The 16,459-nt window shown below is 41.3% G+C and overlaps 2 protein-coding genes across 4 annotated transcripts in view; one reads left to right on the forward strand and one right to left on the reverse strand.

Moving 5' to 3' along the window:
- ADAMTSL1 (ADAMTS like 1) overlaps positions 1-16,459 on the forward strand; it is a 419,132-nt gene that overhangs the window by 228,387 nt on the left and 174,286 nt on the right. For all 3 annotated transcript variants that reach the window (XM_007969153.3, XM_007969155.3, XM_007969154.3), the window contains 2 exons: positions 1,384-1,685; positions 10,163-10,292. In XM_007969153.3, coding sequence (XP_007967344.3) covers positions 1,384-1,685; positions 10,163-10,292 — 432 coding nt within the window. The remainder of the gene's footprint in view (positions 1-1,383; positions 1,686-10,162; positions 10,293-16,459) is intronic.
- LOC103219406 (ras-related protein Rap-1b-like) lies at positions 5,611-7,404 on the reverse strand. Its single transcript, XM_037998364.2, has one exon. The coding sequence runs from the start codon at positions 7,088-7,090 to the stop codon at positions 6,536-6,538; it is 555 nt and encodes a 184-aa protein (XP_037854292.2). The 5' UTR covers positions 7,091-7,404; the 3' UTR covers positions 5,611-6,535.

Raw genomic sequence — 16,459 nt, forward strand, 5'->3', positions numbered from 1 at the left:
TTAGTGGTTCCTTCTAGGCTTTTTTTCCCTAGGTCCCTCTCAAGGTCATTATAGTTATGGTCATGGTTGATTAATGAAGGTGGGAGGACATTTTTGGAGATTTGGGTATTTTTCTACGTTCTAGGGAAAAACTCAGAAGTTCTTACTAATGTGGCTTGTTTTAGGGGACTGGGTGTGAGGATGTTGAGCACACTTGTCTGAATGCAAAACCTCTCATTTACAGTGGTATGCCTGTGGATTTACATTTGTAGCACAACTTTTCTCTATGATATAAAAAGAATTGGAGCTCAGGCTAATTCAAAGAATGTGTAAGGAACAAGACTTTGCACCATTCTTGGAAACTTACACACAAAAATACCTTCTTATACATATAAATAAATCTCGGGAAGCATATTGAACAAAGAAAGTTACAGAATATGAGACCCAGACTATTTAAAAAAAAAAAAAATTCCTTAAATATCTCCAAGGGCTTATTTTGTTATCAGTATCAGTCTGCTATAAGAATAGCCAGCCACTTGCAAGAGGCACAAGTGCTGGTGTCACAGGGCAAACCCCAAAACTGAGGTCCAGCCTTGGTGGGACCTCATGGGTTCTTGGCTTCATGCAGGAAGGAATTCAATACCTAGCTGACAGGCAAAGTGAAAGCAAATTTATGAAAGTAAAGGAATAAAAGGGTGGCTACTCCATAGGCAGGGCAGCCCTGGGGGCTGCTGATTGGCTATTTTTATGGTTATTTCTTGATCATATGCTAAACTAGGGGTAGATTATTCATGAGTTCTCCAGGAGAGGAGTGGAGAATTCCTGGAATTGAGAATCCTCCCCTTTTCAGACCATTTAGGGTAACTTCCAGACATTGCTATGGCATTTGTAAACTGCCGTGGCACTGGTGGGAGTGTCTTTTTAGTATGCTAATGTATTATAATTAGTGTATAATGAGCAATGAGGACAACCAGAGGTCGCTTTCGTTGCCATCTTGGTTTGACAGGATCTGGTCGTCTTCTTTCCAGCATCCTATTTTATTAGTGGGGTCTTGTAAAACAAATTCCTATCTCACTGGAATTTAGAGCGAGGAGAAGAAACCACCAATTCCCTGCTTGGAAGAGCTTCCACTGTGGGTGCAAAGCAGGGAGCAAGCAGGTGGTCTCTGGAACGTCTTGCAGCTGGGAGTTCATGTGACCTTCATGAAGCAAGCAACCCAGAAACAGTGGCAAAATCGCTTATGAACTAAACTGAAGCACCATCACTGGACAGGGTGGAGGAGCCCTGAGCACCCCTGGGACAGTTCTGGGCAGTGGAGGCAGGTGGGATGCAGCCCCTCACAACCCCCATGGCCTCCTGCCTGGCGCTTCTCATCCTGTCCTCTTGTTTGCTTGCTGACTGCAGGTTCATCCCAGAGGCCTGGTCGGCCTGCACAGTCACCTGTGGTGTGGGGACCCAGGTGCGAATAGTCAGGTGCCAGGTGCTCCTGTCTTTCTCTCAGTCCGTGGCTGACCTGCCTGTTGATGAGTGTGAAGGGCCCAAGCCAGCATCCCAGCGTGCCTGTTATGCAGGCCCATGCAGTGGGGAAATTCCTGAGTTCAACCCAGACGAGACAGATGGGCTCTTCGGTGGCCTGCAGGATTTCGACGAGCTGTATGACTGGGAGTACGAGGGGTTCACCAAGTGCTCCGAGTCCTGTGGAGGAGGTAAGAAAGGGGACTCTGGCTCAGATCCCCGCCAACTTCTTGCTCTTTTTCTCTCTCTTCTCTTCCTGCGTGCAGCTGGGTCATGGGACTGCCTCAAATCCAAGAATGATAAGTAGGACGAGGAGGGGAGGCAGCCATTCTAAATGTAAAGCACACTCAATGAAACACAGATGTATTTCTTTCTTGGCTCCAGTGGCTCTCAGACTGTCAGCTGTGAGTGGCCAGTACAACAAATGCTTTGGCTTTCAGTTGTCATTCTGATGTCTTGCAACATATCATCGTGTATCTAGCTGAGAAACACAGTTGACACTGACCTGGCAGTGCTCTCAACATTGTTTTATTGATCTCTGCCCTTGCCTCAGTGCATGCCATGGGAACCAAGACCCAAGAACTAGTCGGAGTCCCTCCGATGTACTCAGCTGATTTCCCAAAGTAATAATCTGTTTACATCTCCAGGAAGGGTGTCTAAAAGGTAACTGATACGGTGGTTACCTGGAGCTGGAAAGGAGTTTAAAGATCAAAGTCTGATCCCATCCCCATCTCACAGATGAGAAAAACTAAGAGTCAGAGGAACAAAGTGATTTGTTCAAGATCATACAGCTGGTGAGCAACAGAGCTGGGAGTAGGACAAAGCGTTCCTTTCTCTGTCTAGTGTCTTTCCATCATACCATACTTCTTTAAGCACCTAGAGAATTCTTGAAGCTTTCTCATTATAAGTATTAGTTAACTCATGTTAAATGTTTCCACACATATCCACCTGGTTCTCCTTGGTGTATTCAATGGTGATAGAACAGTAGATTCAGTGACTCTTTCAGATGTTATGAACAGGATTGTAGTGGCAGAGGAAGGCATTGAAATCAACAATTGATTCTTCAAGATTATGATCTTTCTTCCTGCTCTAAAAATACGGTAGATTAATATTGACACCAACTCCTATGTCTAATCCCAAGAGAGATTTTAATAGATGAGGAAGTGCCAGATCTTTCCCTGGCTATTAGTAACCCCTTCGGGCATGCTGGGATTCTGTTTTCTCAGCAAAGATTCTTAATAGTAGGTGGAAAAAAGTACTAAAATGATTTCCCAAAACTGTTTTCTAAACCATGACATTTTGGAAACTTTGAAAATGCGTCTTTTGTCGTGATTGAGAACGTAAGAATAAATGTGCCACACTGTTCACATGTAGTTGAAAAGGAATGAATAGTGGAACAAGTACTAGCAAAGAATCAAATTTTCTCTAGCAGGTCTTTTGTAAGCGTTTAATAGTCCTGACCTTGAGGTTCTTGTTTGTTTCCACGTCTTCCAGTTTCAAATCCTGGAATTCTGAAGTGTTTTAATGGAGAGCCCTGGTATGTTAAAACCTAAATTCTTATGTTAAAACAAATGATTCTGGAAGACAGTTTCCTGGAACTCAGTGAATGTAACTGTGTTCATTTGGGACTCTTCACTCACTTTGAGGACATCTTTTCTTTCACGCTTAATGAGAGAGAAGTGTTAAATAAGCTTTGGTGATCTCTGGAGCCTGGGCAGGAGCTGAGAGATCAGGTAGGAAGGCTGTTAGCCAGTGGCTACAGTTGCTTCTTTCCAACATAACAGATGACTCAGAATTCAGATGGTTGTGCTTTCATCCCCAATTTCCATGATCACCTGAATTGAATGATCATTATTTCTAGTCTAAAACAAATGTGCTTTAAAACATTATTTATGATCTCTCAGTTATGGTTCTCAGTTACAAGTCAAGCCTGGAACTTTATGAACAGATGGAAAAAATAGATGCAGTAATGGAATATATAAATAACCAGATACCTTTTTCTTTAAGAGTCTAACCATTCTGCTGACCAACCAAGGGTATAAAATTCGAAGTGTTGAGTGTATGTGGAATGTATTTAATTTAAAATGTTTTCAGAAGATATTGATTTAGAAATAAGGCGTGGATGTTTGAGATACAATTGATCTCTACCTATAGAAATGAAATGTTTTTATATAACATAAATTGTACATCCTTTATATCCAAGGCAGGGTAAGTTACTGAAATTTCTTGGGTCTTTAAATGTCAACAACTGAACACACTTACCTTCAGTTATGTCACTGTGCCAAGGTAATATATTTATGCCTAAAATGTGAGAGTTGAAAATTCCAAAGTGATGAAAATATGCTTGGGTTATATGGTCCATATGATGCCCATATGCACTAAAAAATTATTTTGGTATATAGGACATGTATATTTTTCAAGTCTTTGTTTGGCAGTAAGATTTTACTGTGTTATCAACTTTGATGTTTCACCAAGATGTAACCCACAAGGTAATATATATTTTTAATTATTTCTCCTGAAGCCAACAAAAAATGTGCAGGATTAATAAATAGATTTTAAATCAATTTTGGGTTGTAGGGCCGGTCAGGCTAATGTTATTGTTTTTGTAATCTCGAGAGATGAAATTGGATAGACATAAAAGTAACCTTTCACCTAGCAGAGGTAGCAACCAGAAGGAACTAGTTAGTAATTTAGTCTGTAGTTGGTGGCTGCGTTTCCCTGAGCTGTCATCAAATATCATGTAACAATTATGCTATTCTGGGAGATATAAACACTGAAAATCCCATTTTCTGGAAGACCGCATGCGAGCCTAACCTGCTCAGATCTGTATCCTGTGTCCCACTATCACCTCCTTGTTAGATTTTAATTTCCCACATATGAACTGATAGGTGTTATCAAGGAAAGCAACTCTGAGCCCGATCAGCTTTATTGTATTGAATTCCTAGACAGTAAAATCCACATTAAAATCTAGCTGGGAGAAAACTTGACATTGACTTCAGCAAAAATGGAAGATGAAGCCTTGTACCTGTTGTTCCCCTTTTCTTACAAGTCCTCTCTCCTTTTTGCTTCTGTCAAGAAAGGAAAACCCAGAATCATCAACTACTGTGCTTAAACATGTTCTCTGTCGGTTTACAATGTCCACCTAAGAGCATGTATTAGCTGTTTTGGAAAGAGCACAAACTTGATGAGCTAACTTCTCACGTCGTGCCTGCCTCCCATGGGCCAACTCTACTGTGAAATCTAAGGTGAAACCCTCAGAATTTTTCCCTCCTCCAGCTTCCCACACTCCCAGTTCCAGGGCGGCTCCCTCACTCCAGGTTCATGCTCCCCAGGCATCCCATTCCCACCTCCCCTCAGCCTCAATTGCTTGCTGTGCTTAGAATGCCCTGCCCTTTAGCCATTGCATTTGTTCATCCTACAAAAATGTATTGAGTGTTGACCAAAGGGCTGACCCCAGATACTCCTTAATTATGACAGAACTTCTGTCCTTAGCTTCACCCACCACCCTGGGCTCCACCTAAGAAGGATGAGGCAACTGGTCCCCGTAACAACAGAGATTTAACGCACAGCGTTGGGGAGGCCTAGTGCCTTGTTTTAGAATACTTTAGATTAGAATGTAGTAACTCTGGAATGCTTCTTAGTCTCAGCACTTCATTACCCCCTGAGTTATTTTAATTTCTGAGCTATGATTATTGGTTTAGGGTAATGTAAATTTGTGTTTGACATACCTAAGGGAGGAGATTATTGGTGTCTTTCTAGAAAGGTAGCCCTTACTTTCCCCATTCCTTGCAGTCTTAGAAGGGCCTAAATTTTTTTTTTTTTTTTTTTTTTTACAAAATGGAACCACTTTAATTAAGGCTTTTAGTTTACATTTGGCCACCTCAAAGTAGTTGTAACATTAGGTTGCTCAGTTTAAATATTGTGGCTCCCTGTTGGATAGACACAATCTTTACATCCAAACGTTAATGCATACAAAGCAACAAGGCATTGTTAAATAAAACAGCAATAGTTACTGCAAATTAGGCCTTGTAACCAATTACATATGATTAAAATTACTTCCCACATTCACATCCACAGTACTCGTCCACCATGTAACATCTCAACCAAAATGTTACACGTGTAAAACAATCACTAACAGGCAAAAATACTAAACCTGTATATTTGGTATTACAAATACACTTATGCACGAGCAAGGAAGCAATTCACGGTGATAATCTACAGCTGCAGAAGCCTGAAAATAATTTGTAAAAATTGTTAAATCATTAAAAAATTGTTTGAAAATATACACTTCTTGTCGTAGACACCCACTGTACATATAACTATAAACATTATTCCTTATATAAACAAAAAAGGAAACATATAATAAGAAATTTGAAAAATCTGGACATTTCCTTCCCAACGGATATTAAAGGCAGTGTCTTTAAGACATTATACTGAAAGGACTATCGTATTTTAAAGACAAGATCACTGTCTCCATAGGTTTTTTAAAAATTTACAAAACTATATAGCTGTATTAATCAAAGCACTTATTTTGTGCAATAATAATGACCTTAAATTTCTTTTAACAAAAGCTACAATAAACTACAAGTATCAAAGAAGCAAAGTTATCTGGAATAGTCCACATAGGAGCTCTTTGGACTTTCTTTTATTATGCTACAATAGTGGTGCTTTTAGGATTTATATTATTGTACTCTCCAATACAAAGTATGAGGCAGGGGTAGGGTATTCAGTACACCATTTTCATACATGTACAACATTGGTGGATGAAGAATGTCTCTTAGCAGTAATACCGGATGTGGCCTCTGCTTTTACCAGCTGCATACTCTAGGACTATTATATAAGGAAAAATCTCTCTTGTGATACTGGAAAGTGATTAGAATGTGCCAACTGATATAGTAGCTTTCATCCACCTCTTGAGGGGTCCCACCACAGGAAAACCCATTTAAGATGTTGGTAGGTTTAACAAAGCTGGAATACTGGCACTGCTGAATTGGGCAACAGTTCTTCAGACCTCACTCAGAGCTGCAATGCATTTAGTACCTTAAAGCAGCTGACATGAGGACTTTTCGCGAGTCTTCCCAGGCACTGGAGTTTTTCTGTTAATTTGCCACTCTAGCTCATAAAAGATCTCATTAACATTTATTTTTGATTTTGTAGAAGAATCTAAGAATGCACAGTTGTTCCATTGTCTTGCTAGATTTTGACCTTGTTCCTTCCCTACGACTCTTTCATCTTCCAAGTCATCCTTATTACCAACAAGAATCATTGGAACATCATCAGTGTCTTTAACTCGAAGAATCTGTTCTCTCAAGTCTTGCAAATCATTAAATGTGGGCTGTGCTGTGATGGAATAAACTAATACAAAGCCTTGTCCATTTCTCATGTACAAATCCCTCCTTGCTATAAACTGTTCCATTCCTGCAGTATCCAAGATTTCAAGCCTATACTGTTGTGCATCTACTTCAACTTGCTTTCTATAAGAATCTTCTATCATAGGATCATATTTTTCAACAAAAATTCCTTGAACAAATTGTACAGTCAAAGCAGACTTTCCAACGCCTCCTGAGCCAAGAATGACTAACTTATACTCATGCATGATGCAAACTTGTAGAAACCTAGTACTTCTAATGCTGTCACCGGGTCCCCGCAGCCAGTATCACCCCCACGCTCCCTCCGGATTGCTACTATCAACTCCACAGCAGTCCTGCCGCTGCTGCTGCCACTCCAGCTGGTTTACACACCTGACTCTGGGCGAGGTTTGGCAGTGTCCAGAAGGGCCTAAGTTCTATCAAGAAGGAGTTCACAAAGTGGAGACACAGGTCACATTACTCACACACCTTCACACACACACCTGATACAGTCACTTTCAAGTAAAGCTTGTGACAAGCCCATGGCCCACTTCCTGCCTCAGGATCGTTGACCCAATTTCATAAGGTTTTCAACAGTTGAATAAAGCCAAAATATGTTTTATTTTAGAGTCTCATTTAGAATCTCTTGAATACTACCAAACAGGTAAATGAGTTAAAAATTTAACTTCTAAGATAACCACAGCTCCAGATTCTGTATGGGGTAGAGAGCTACATCCAGTGACTTCTCGTCACTACCTTAATAATGCTAGACTATTCCAGTGGGAAGTATCAGTGATTATATCAACAGTTTCTTATGAAGTGTTTGGCTGTGTCATCCTGCCATGAATTTCAAATGGCTCATCCGAGCTGCAACCAGGAGAACACCCTGTAGTCAGCATTACAGAATATAATGGAATAATTTGAATGTCTAATAGAAGTCTCAAATGCTCCACCCTGAACTGGCCATGATATATTTAAATTAAATGTCAAAGCTCATAAACAATTTAGAAAAAAGAAAATATAAAGATACCATCACAGCCACAGGGTAAATATTGTGATTCATTTTTTATTTTTATTTATTTATTTTTGAGACGGCATTTTGCTCTTCTCACCCAGGCTGGAGTGCAATGGTGTGATCTCAGCTCACTGCAACCTCCACCTCCTAGGTTTAAGCAATTCTCCCGCCTCAGTTTCCCTAGTAGCTGGGATTACAGGTGTGCACCACCACAGCTGGCCAATTTTGTATTTTTAGTAGAGATGAGATTTCACCATTTTGGCCAGGCTGGTCTTGAACTCCTGAACTCAGGTCATCCACCCACCCTGGCCTCCCAAAGTGCTGGGATTACAGGCATGAGCCATTGCGCCCGACTTTGTGATTTTTTTTTTTTTTAAATGTTTAATTTCTCAGACTTACAAGGAAGAAAGATGATTTGGACTCTGGTTGAGTCACTTTTTAAATGATGGTCTTCCTAAGTGGACTAGATTAATGTCACATCAGCCTAGCAGGTATTAGCCGATGATTGAGCTGATGACTTCTTGGAGGAACACAGGGTACGTAGGAGGAGAGCAGCATGATGGGTCAACTGTACTATACTAGGTAGTGTCTGATGAAGCAGTGCAGAAAATAAAGCAAGGCAATATGTGTGTATTTATATATATTGCTAAGTACATGGATAGTCCCAGACTCTGCTATAACTATATATAAATGTCCAGCTATAGATAGGTATCTTTAAATGTAAGTATCTTTATATACACAGCTATGTATGGCTGAAGGCACATTAGTGAGAATGTCCTGTCTTGCCTCTTCACTTAAACTGAACTCTGCTGAAATGATTCCAGACAAACGCCTAGGTTATTCCTAAAGATCTCCAGGGAAGCAGATATGACAGCCTCTTAATGTTTTTAAATATTAAGTCTATTGGTCAGTACTAAGGGCACAGCCATCCTCAGCTTTACCATTTACAGCTGTGTGACCTTAAGCAGGTCTTTTCACCCTTCCCAGCCTGTTTTCTTATCTGTAAAATGGGGATAAAAATAGTGCTTACTTTGTGCAATTGTTGATGCATGCCAAGCTCTTAGCCTTGGTACCTGGTTAATAATGATGCATGCCAAGCTATTAGCCTTTGTACCTGGTTAATAATGGTCATCCTGAATGATGCATGCCAAGCTCTTAGCCTTGGTACCTAGTTAATAATGGTCATCCTGTAAATGTTAGCTATTATTATGACTGGGCATCAAAATGAAATGTCTGGCTATTACATTGCTCATTTAAATGTCTCCACAAGGGGGCCAGGTGCAATGGCTCATGCCTGTAATCCCAACACTTTGGGAAGCTGAGGTGGGCAGATCACTTGAGGTCAGGAGTTCAAGACCAGACTGACCAGCATGGTGAAACCCCATCTCTACTAAAAACACAAAAATTAGCCAGCCGTGGTGGCACACACCTGTAATCCCAGCTACTCAGGAGGCTGAGGCAGGAGAATCGCTTGAACTCAGGAGGCAGAGGTTGCCGTGAGCTGAGATCGTGCCACTACACTCCAGCCTGGGCGAGATTCTGCCTTGAAAAACAATTTAAAAATAAAGTAAAATAAAAATAAGCGTCTCCCCAAGGGCCCTGCAGACCACCTTGGAGAACTTCCCAGTGTGCCAGTCACTGCTCAAACTGCTGTTTCACTAGCACTGAGTCAGGCCGTGTGGGTGTCAGTGGAGAGGTTGTTTTCCATGGCTGTGGTTATTATGCATCTTATTCTCTTTCTTTGTTCCAACTTCCAAGGCTGCCTTAGGTCACAAAAGAAATGAACCAGAATCAGAAGGAAAACAGCAAAGACTGGAGTCCTAGATTCAAGACCTCAAGAGCCCAGCAGTTTACAGAATTCTGGATATAAAACATGACCTTGGGCCTCCCTTCCAAATACAACAAACTCCTATCGATTAAAATACAAGATGTGAAGTTCTTAGGCCCTTTTTTGTCACCCTGTACTCCTTGTGCATTAAATTATCACATTCCAGCATTGGTGGCATTAGCCTCATGGCATTTTTTAAGCATTTCAAGAGTCTAGGTAGCAGCCAGTCTTCTGTGGGGGAGTTGCCCCCCTCAAGGAGCATGCTCCCAGAGGCAGCAAGCTTATGAGTACTTTCTCCCAGCTCGAGTGATGCTTGACAAGATTGGCAGTCCCGGGCTTTAAACTGCCATCTCTGACATGCAGCAAGAGTCCTACAGATCACAGGGACCTCCCACCAGCTGCCTTGTCCACACTTCATCACCCCCCTCCACACACACCCACTTTGCACTCTGGCCTGACCGTGTGATTTGTACCCAGGTGTCCAGGAGGCTGTGGTGAGCTGCTTGAACAAACAGACTCAGGAGCCTGCTGATGAGAACCTGTGCGTGACCAGCCGCCGGCCCCCACAGCTCCTGAAATCCTGCAATTTGGATCCCTGCCCAGCAAGGTAAGGGATGTGTGGCCTGCCCTGCTGCCCAGGGGCACATACAGAACTGGGTGCATCTTTCAGTGGGCAAGAGTGAAACACTTATTGTTACTCAATGTTTTGAAAACCAATTAGCATCAGTTCAAACTTTTAGTCAAATCCACTTAAGTTTAATTGAAACCAGGGCTTTGGAATTCCAGCCCAATCAATGGTCATGCCAGAGTCTGGAAGATACCGTGCATGCACATGAGCCTGTGGCATGGCTGGTAGGTGTGTGTGCCATGCAGTTGCTTTCCCCTAAAGGGAACATGAGGTGACCACAGACTTCATGCGTTCTGCCACCTTTCAGCCTGTGTCCTAAGCACTCACACTATAGTAATGAACTGGTCTGTGAATTGCAAAATATCAGGACCTGAAGCAATTGGGTGGTATAATTGATCCACTGTGAAATCTATGTGCACACAGCATGCAGATTCATTATAGCATGCTCTGGGTGTGTGTGTGTCATTCCACATGCGTAAAATCAATTAGAGCATTTCATTGTTCAGCCCTGCCTGGGTCTCATTATTATCCAACCTTGAGTCACAGCCTTGATTGAGTTAATCAATCCAATCACTGCTTTAGTCCATACAATTTTATGGTGTCTTGAGAAACTTGCCTTCTAGATACTTCTTTTTGAGCAAATCTCATCTATGGGTTTGGAAGGGAGACATTTAAGAACCAAAGCCAGACTTTCAAATCTGCTGATGGAATGAAGAAATGTTGCTGAATAGGGTCAGATCCTAGATAAAAGGGGGAATGCTGATTTCAAATGATAGTTTTTCTCTTTCTGCAAAGTGTGTCATGTAAGAAGCAGTTAATAACTGTATTGCTGTCAGGCATTTACAGTAGTTTGCTGGTCATGCTGACGCACTGTTTGTATTATTTCCTAGCTGGCTAGATTCCTTTCTTTGGGACTTGGAGGGTACAGATCATAGTCCTCCTGCAATCAGATGGAGGCACATCCCATGGTGACACTTCTCCTGCTAGTCACCAGAGTTGTTCTGTATGATGATCTGAATGGTGGACAAGGGCATCCTCTCTTCAAATACAGAAGTTAAGAGGGCAACTCATGCCACATTCTCCAAGGCAACCAGAAAATCAGTCAGCCACTGCTTTGGAGAAGCACCCCATTGATGCTTCTCCAGCAGTCAACAAGATAGAGTCCAAGTCAGGTCCAGTACATGAAATCCTGAGTAACCTCCTTTTCTGTCCCTGCCCCACCTGGTTCCACATCTCTGTCCTAATTTCGCAGCTCTCTAGTTGTTGAGCCTAAGTGCATGGGCAAAGGGCACAAACTTCTATTTGACTACAGTCCTGTCTTCTAGGAAGAAGCAGTATCGATTCAGCATGGAAAGCCTGCAAGGTTCTTTGTTAGGCAGCCAAGAGGCCTGGCTTCTCATCCCGCTGTCACCAACTAGCTCTGTGGCATAGGGCAAGGTGTCTGCCCTTTATGTTTCCACATCTGCAAAGTGAACTGGTTGTACATGATGATCTGAGGTCACCATAACTTACTCACATGTCCCATGATTCTTTATTTTGGAGGCAGAAGCATTAAACAGCTGCTTCTGCTGTGTGCTAATGATTGCTGTAATTTCTGTTCTGCTTATTTGCCATTGTTTGAAAAACATGCAAAAGGGTCTTTCTAACCACATTCCTATGTTGTAACAACACCCAAATGCTGAGGCAGTGCTGAGGAGTCAGTGCCTGGGACTTGCTTAAAACTGCTGGGACTCGTGGTCCCCAAACCCTTCTCTGAGCAGCAAAAGGAATAAGACATGAGATGTTACTTCTCATTCTCAAAGTACTACCTATGGTTAAGTTAGATAAGGTTAGGTTATCCTGTGACCCTTTTGTTGACTCACAGGCAAGAACCGTTGTTGAGCTGAATGTATTTGCATTTGTTCCAGATAAACTCAGTTCTCTGATTTCCCAGCAGCCAATTGTCAAGCCAACAGGCAAGACTTCTCACTGGGCACAGCCAGGAGTTTCTTGGGTCGACCATACACATTTAAACATTTGTAGAAGGTTGCTAATTACAACAATAAAGGGGACCAAATTATAATGGCCTAATCCAATCCCAGAGTCAAAATACATTTTCCTCCTAAAAGTGATAAATGTATAGAGGTTTCTTTCCTGTGGAATATCTCACTCTGATGTCAGAGAAAAATCTCTTCTTCCCTTCTCCTGGTGTTCAATGTATATAGAAGAGAAAATGTGTTTGGTAGGAGCATAATAGTGTATTGTTTTCTCACACAACCCACAACCTCTGTTCTGTTGGAAGCAATTTAGATCTTTAGTTCACAATTCCTACCCCACATGGTTCAGCGTTCCCTGTACATTTTTGTGTATCTTCTGATGGGATATAAGTTTCCAGACCGTGTCCTTTGGGGTCTTGGTCTGTGCTGCTATGCATGTGTTTAAAAAAATACCATAGCATTTTCAGTGGGACATAACAAAATGACATGTCAAGTCTTAGCCACTGGGCCTTTGTCTCTGAGAGGTCACCCCCTGGTTAAGATAAATAGCTTTCCCAGGCAGTCGTTAGTCCCACTGAACACCAGTTAGGAAGCCACTTTTTTTTCTTGTATGTGGTCAGAGTTATCAGATCACATGGAGAATACCAAAGGCCCCGGAGGGCAAGTCCGATCTGTTTAGCCAGGCTTTCTAAGGTTAAACTTGGCTTCTCTTGACTCTGTGTGATGGCAGGGATTGTTCAGGAGCACATGTCTAACTTTAACCAGGTTTAGGCAGATATATCCTCATACCTGGTTATTCACAACAGGAAGATGTTTTCTTGAGCTGAAAGTATTCTGATTGTTCCAATTTGTATGTTTGTGTGCATGCAGTGCCTACATTTTTTAGAACACTTTTTAAAAATCGTTATTTTCTGTTCGAAGAGTACTAGATTTTAAAGTTCTTACTATCAGCTTTGTGTCTGAATCCTCCTTTCTCTATTTCTGACACCTAGTGTAATGTTTGACACATAGCAGATGCTTATTAAGTGTTTATTATATAAATGAGTATGAAGGACCAGGGCAAAATTTATAGGTAGCAATGTTTGGACCATATTATCAATGACAGCTGGGAAGACCTCAGTGCTTTCTCTCCTCTGCATCCTCCTTATCCCTTCTCTCCTACCTTCCAGATGCTGTTGATCCTTTCCTTAAGCTTAAGGCTTTAAAAGCCAACTTAAAACATAAATGGCCTCAGGATTGAATCTTTTTTTTTTTTCTTTTTCTTTTCTTTTGAGACAGAGTCTCGCTCTGTTGCCCAGGCTGGAGTGCAGTGGTGAAATCTCAGCTCACTACAAGCTCCACCTCCCAGGTTCACACCATTCTCCTGCTTCAGCCTCCTGAGTAGCTGGGACTACGGGCACCCACCACCACGCCCAGCTAATATTTTGTATTTTTAGTAGAGACAGGGTTTCACCATGTTAGCCAGGATGGTCTCAATATCCTGACCTCATGATCTGCCCACCTTGGCCTCCCAAAGTGCTGGGATTACAGGCGTGAGTCATCGCGCACGGTCAGGATTGAACCTTTTATGTTATCATGCATGTATGGCAAAGTATCCCCCAAGTAAGTATACAAGGACAAGGTTTAATAGAAAAGAGAGGGAGAGGTGGAGGTTAAGTAAGTTATAGGCATTACCCAGGGAGGAGTTTGATTGTCGGGAAAGATTGAAAGTAGTATATGGAAGACAGATGTTAATCCCTTCACAATTTTGCCTAAGATTAACCATAAGAAGTTAGGACCATTTTTGCTCGTGAGCTACCAGTGAGAATTTTCCATGAAAGTTAATGAGTAATTTGTGTGTCTAGAAGGCATATCATCCACCCAATCCTTCAGTGGTGAAACCAGCTCAAGGGAGAAATGCCCAAAAAGGACCTAAGAGCAGTCATTCAAAAAGAAATCAGCCTCCCGTTCCTAATAAGGAGGTTTTCTGTGTTGTTATTATACAAGGAATACATGAATAGTCTCATTCTTTAAAACTCAAGCACAACAGGAGTAATAAAAAAAAAAAAAAAGTACACCTTCCCCTTTCACCACCATCTTCTTCAGTTCTAGTTCCTTCTTATACCCAGAGATAGCCATTGTTAACGCTTTGCTACATATACTTCCAGATATTTTTCTATGAATTTATATACATATAAGAACATATACAAATAGATAAAGCTTTTTCCCTTTGTAAATGGGATCCTACTGTGTGTATTGTTGAGAAATTTGATTTTGTCATTTAATATTATGCACTAAAAATCTTTTACATCCCTGAGACACCAAAATAAAAGAATCAGCACATTGATTTAGACCTGCTCTGTCACTTTCAGCTATCTGACCTTCAAGAGGCCATACACCTTTTGAATCCTCAATTTTCTCATCTCTGAAATAGGAACATAGTAGACACTCAGAAAAATTCATTATCTTCTCCTTTCTTTTCATTTTCAAACTAGTTCTTCTAGTTTAAAAGAAAACACGGTTTTTAAAAATTCAGGCCTTCAATTGTATTAGATGTTTTTATTTACCTAAAGTCTTAATAATTAAGCTTTAGTCTGGGTGTGGTGGCCCATGCCTGTAATCCCAGTACTTTGGGAAGCCAAGGAAGGTGAATTACTTAAGATCAGGAGTTCAAGACCAGCCTGGACAACATGGCAAAATCCTGTCTCTATAAAAAATACAAAAATTAGTTGGGTGTGTGTTGGTTAGGGGGGTGCCTGTAGTCATAGGTACTTGGGAGGCTAGAGTGGGAGGATCACTGAACCCAAGGAGGTCAAGGCTGCAGTGAGCTGTGATGACACCACTACACTCCAGCCTAGGTAACAGAATGAGATCCTGTCTCCAAAATAATAATAATAATAAGCTTTAACAACTATCTCCCTGGTTTACAATAGCAATGACAAGAGCAGCCCAAGGTAAAGCAGAAAGTACTACCTTTAAAAAAAGTGTATGACTGTTATTAATTATAGCATTTGATAGCCAGGCCAGTGTGTGTTGAAAAGATTTGGTAAATGTATGTGGAGGAGGGGAATGAAGTAAGCAATGAAAGCCAGATGCTGAAAATGAAGGAAATTCCAAGCAATTTCTGCAGCTTTGTTCTAACATACTTTTTAAACTAAACTTTTATTTCTGTGCAACAGAGAACAGCTGAGTGGTACAGAATAGATAAACAGGGAAGGAGAAAAAAGCTCATAATTCCAGGAACAGCACTTGGTTTCTGCCCTCCCCCTGCCCCAGCCCCAGTCTCTTTTCTCAGACCTAGGATGGTTCTTAGAACCAGCAAGAGCTATAAACGAAGCTTGAGAATCCCTGTTTGAAAGGAGAGAGTTAAGAAACACGTCTGAAAGGTCACAGAGTCTTCTCTTTAAAAGCATACTTCAGAATGCCTATTTTATTATACACTAACAAAATCCATGTATACTAGCAGCAAATGATTTTCAATTTCAAATTTTCTTTTATATTAGCTTACAATGGCTAGGGCAGAAGGTGCTGCCTTTTAACACAATCGTATTTTAATTTATTTGATGGAGCTTTCAAAGCTTTGCATGTTCTTCCCCTGTGACAACTTGTTTTAAAGGTTACTGTTTCAACATGCTCTTGAAATATTGGTTTATCTTCTGTTGTACTCCTAAATTTCCATACACTGCCTTTTGACTCTGTCCATACTAACTTTTAAGTGCTTAAAGCAAAAGTACACCAGAGCTCACTGGCATCCACAGAAATTGAGTCCATATCCAGGCGCCTTTGAAGAGTTAATGCTGTTACTACTGCCATCCCCCTTGGTAAATTCAGATGTATCTTACACTGTCTCTCTCTTTTCTTCCATTGATGGATAGGAACCTACCATAGCCTGTTCCTTAATAGTTGGGCCTGACTGGGCCAGCGAGAGTCACTTTTGTTTCTCTAGTGGGACTGTATTAGCCCAGTGATCACAACTGTCCCCAGGAGCATTTTGACATCAACAAGAGTAAAGGTCATATGTTTATTTGCCTCAGGGCTAAAATCTTCATTTTTCCTAAAGATATTCCTTTCCATGTATGACCATGGAAAGGAATATCTTTACATCACCTGTTACATCGGTCTCGAATCTATGAGAAATAAGCTTTGATGATATTAGAAATCGCTTTGAAGCCGGGCACGGTGGCTCACGCC

Source organism: Chlorocebus sabaeus, chromosome 12 (assembly GCF_047675955.1).
Source record: "Chlorocebus sabaeus isolate Y175 chromosome 12, mChlSab1.0.hap1, whole genome shotgun sequence".
NCBI lineage: Eukaryota > Metazoa > Chordata > Mammalia > Primates > Cercopithecidae > Chlorocebus > Chlorocebus sabaeus.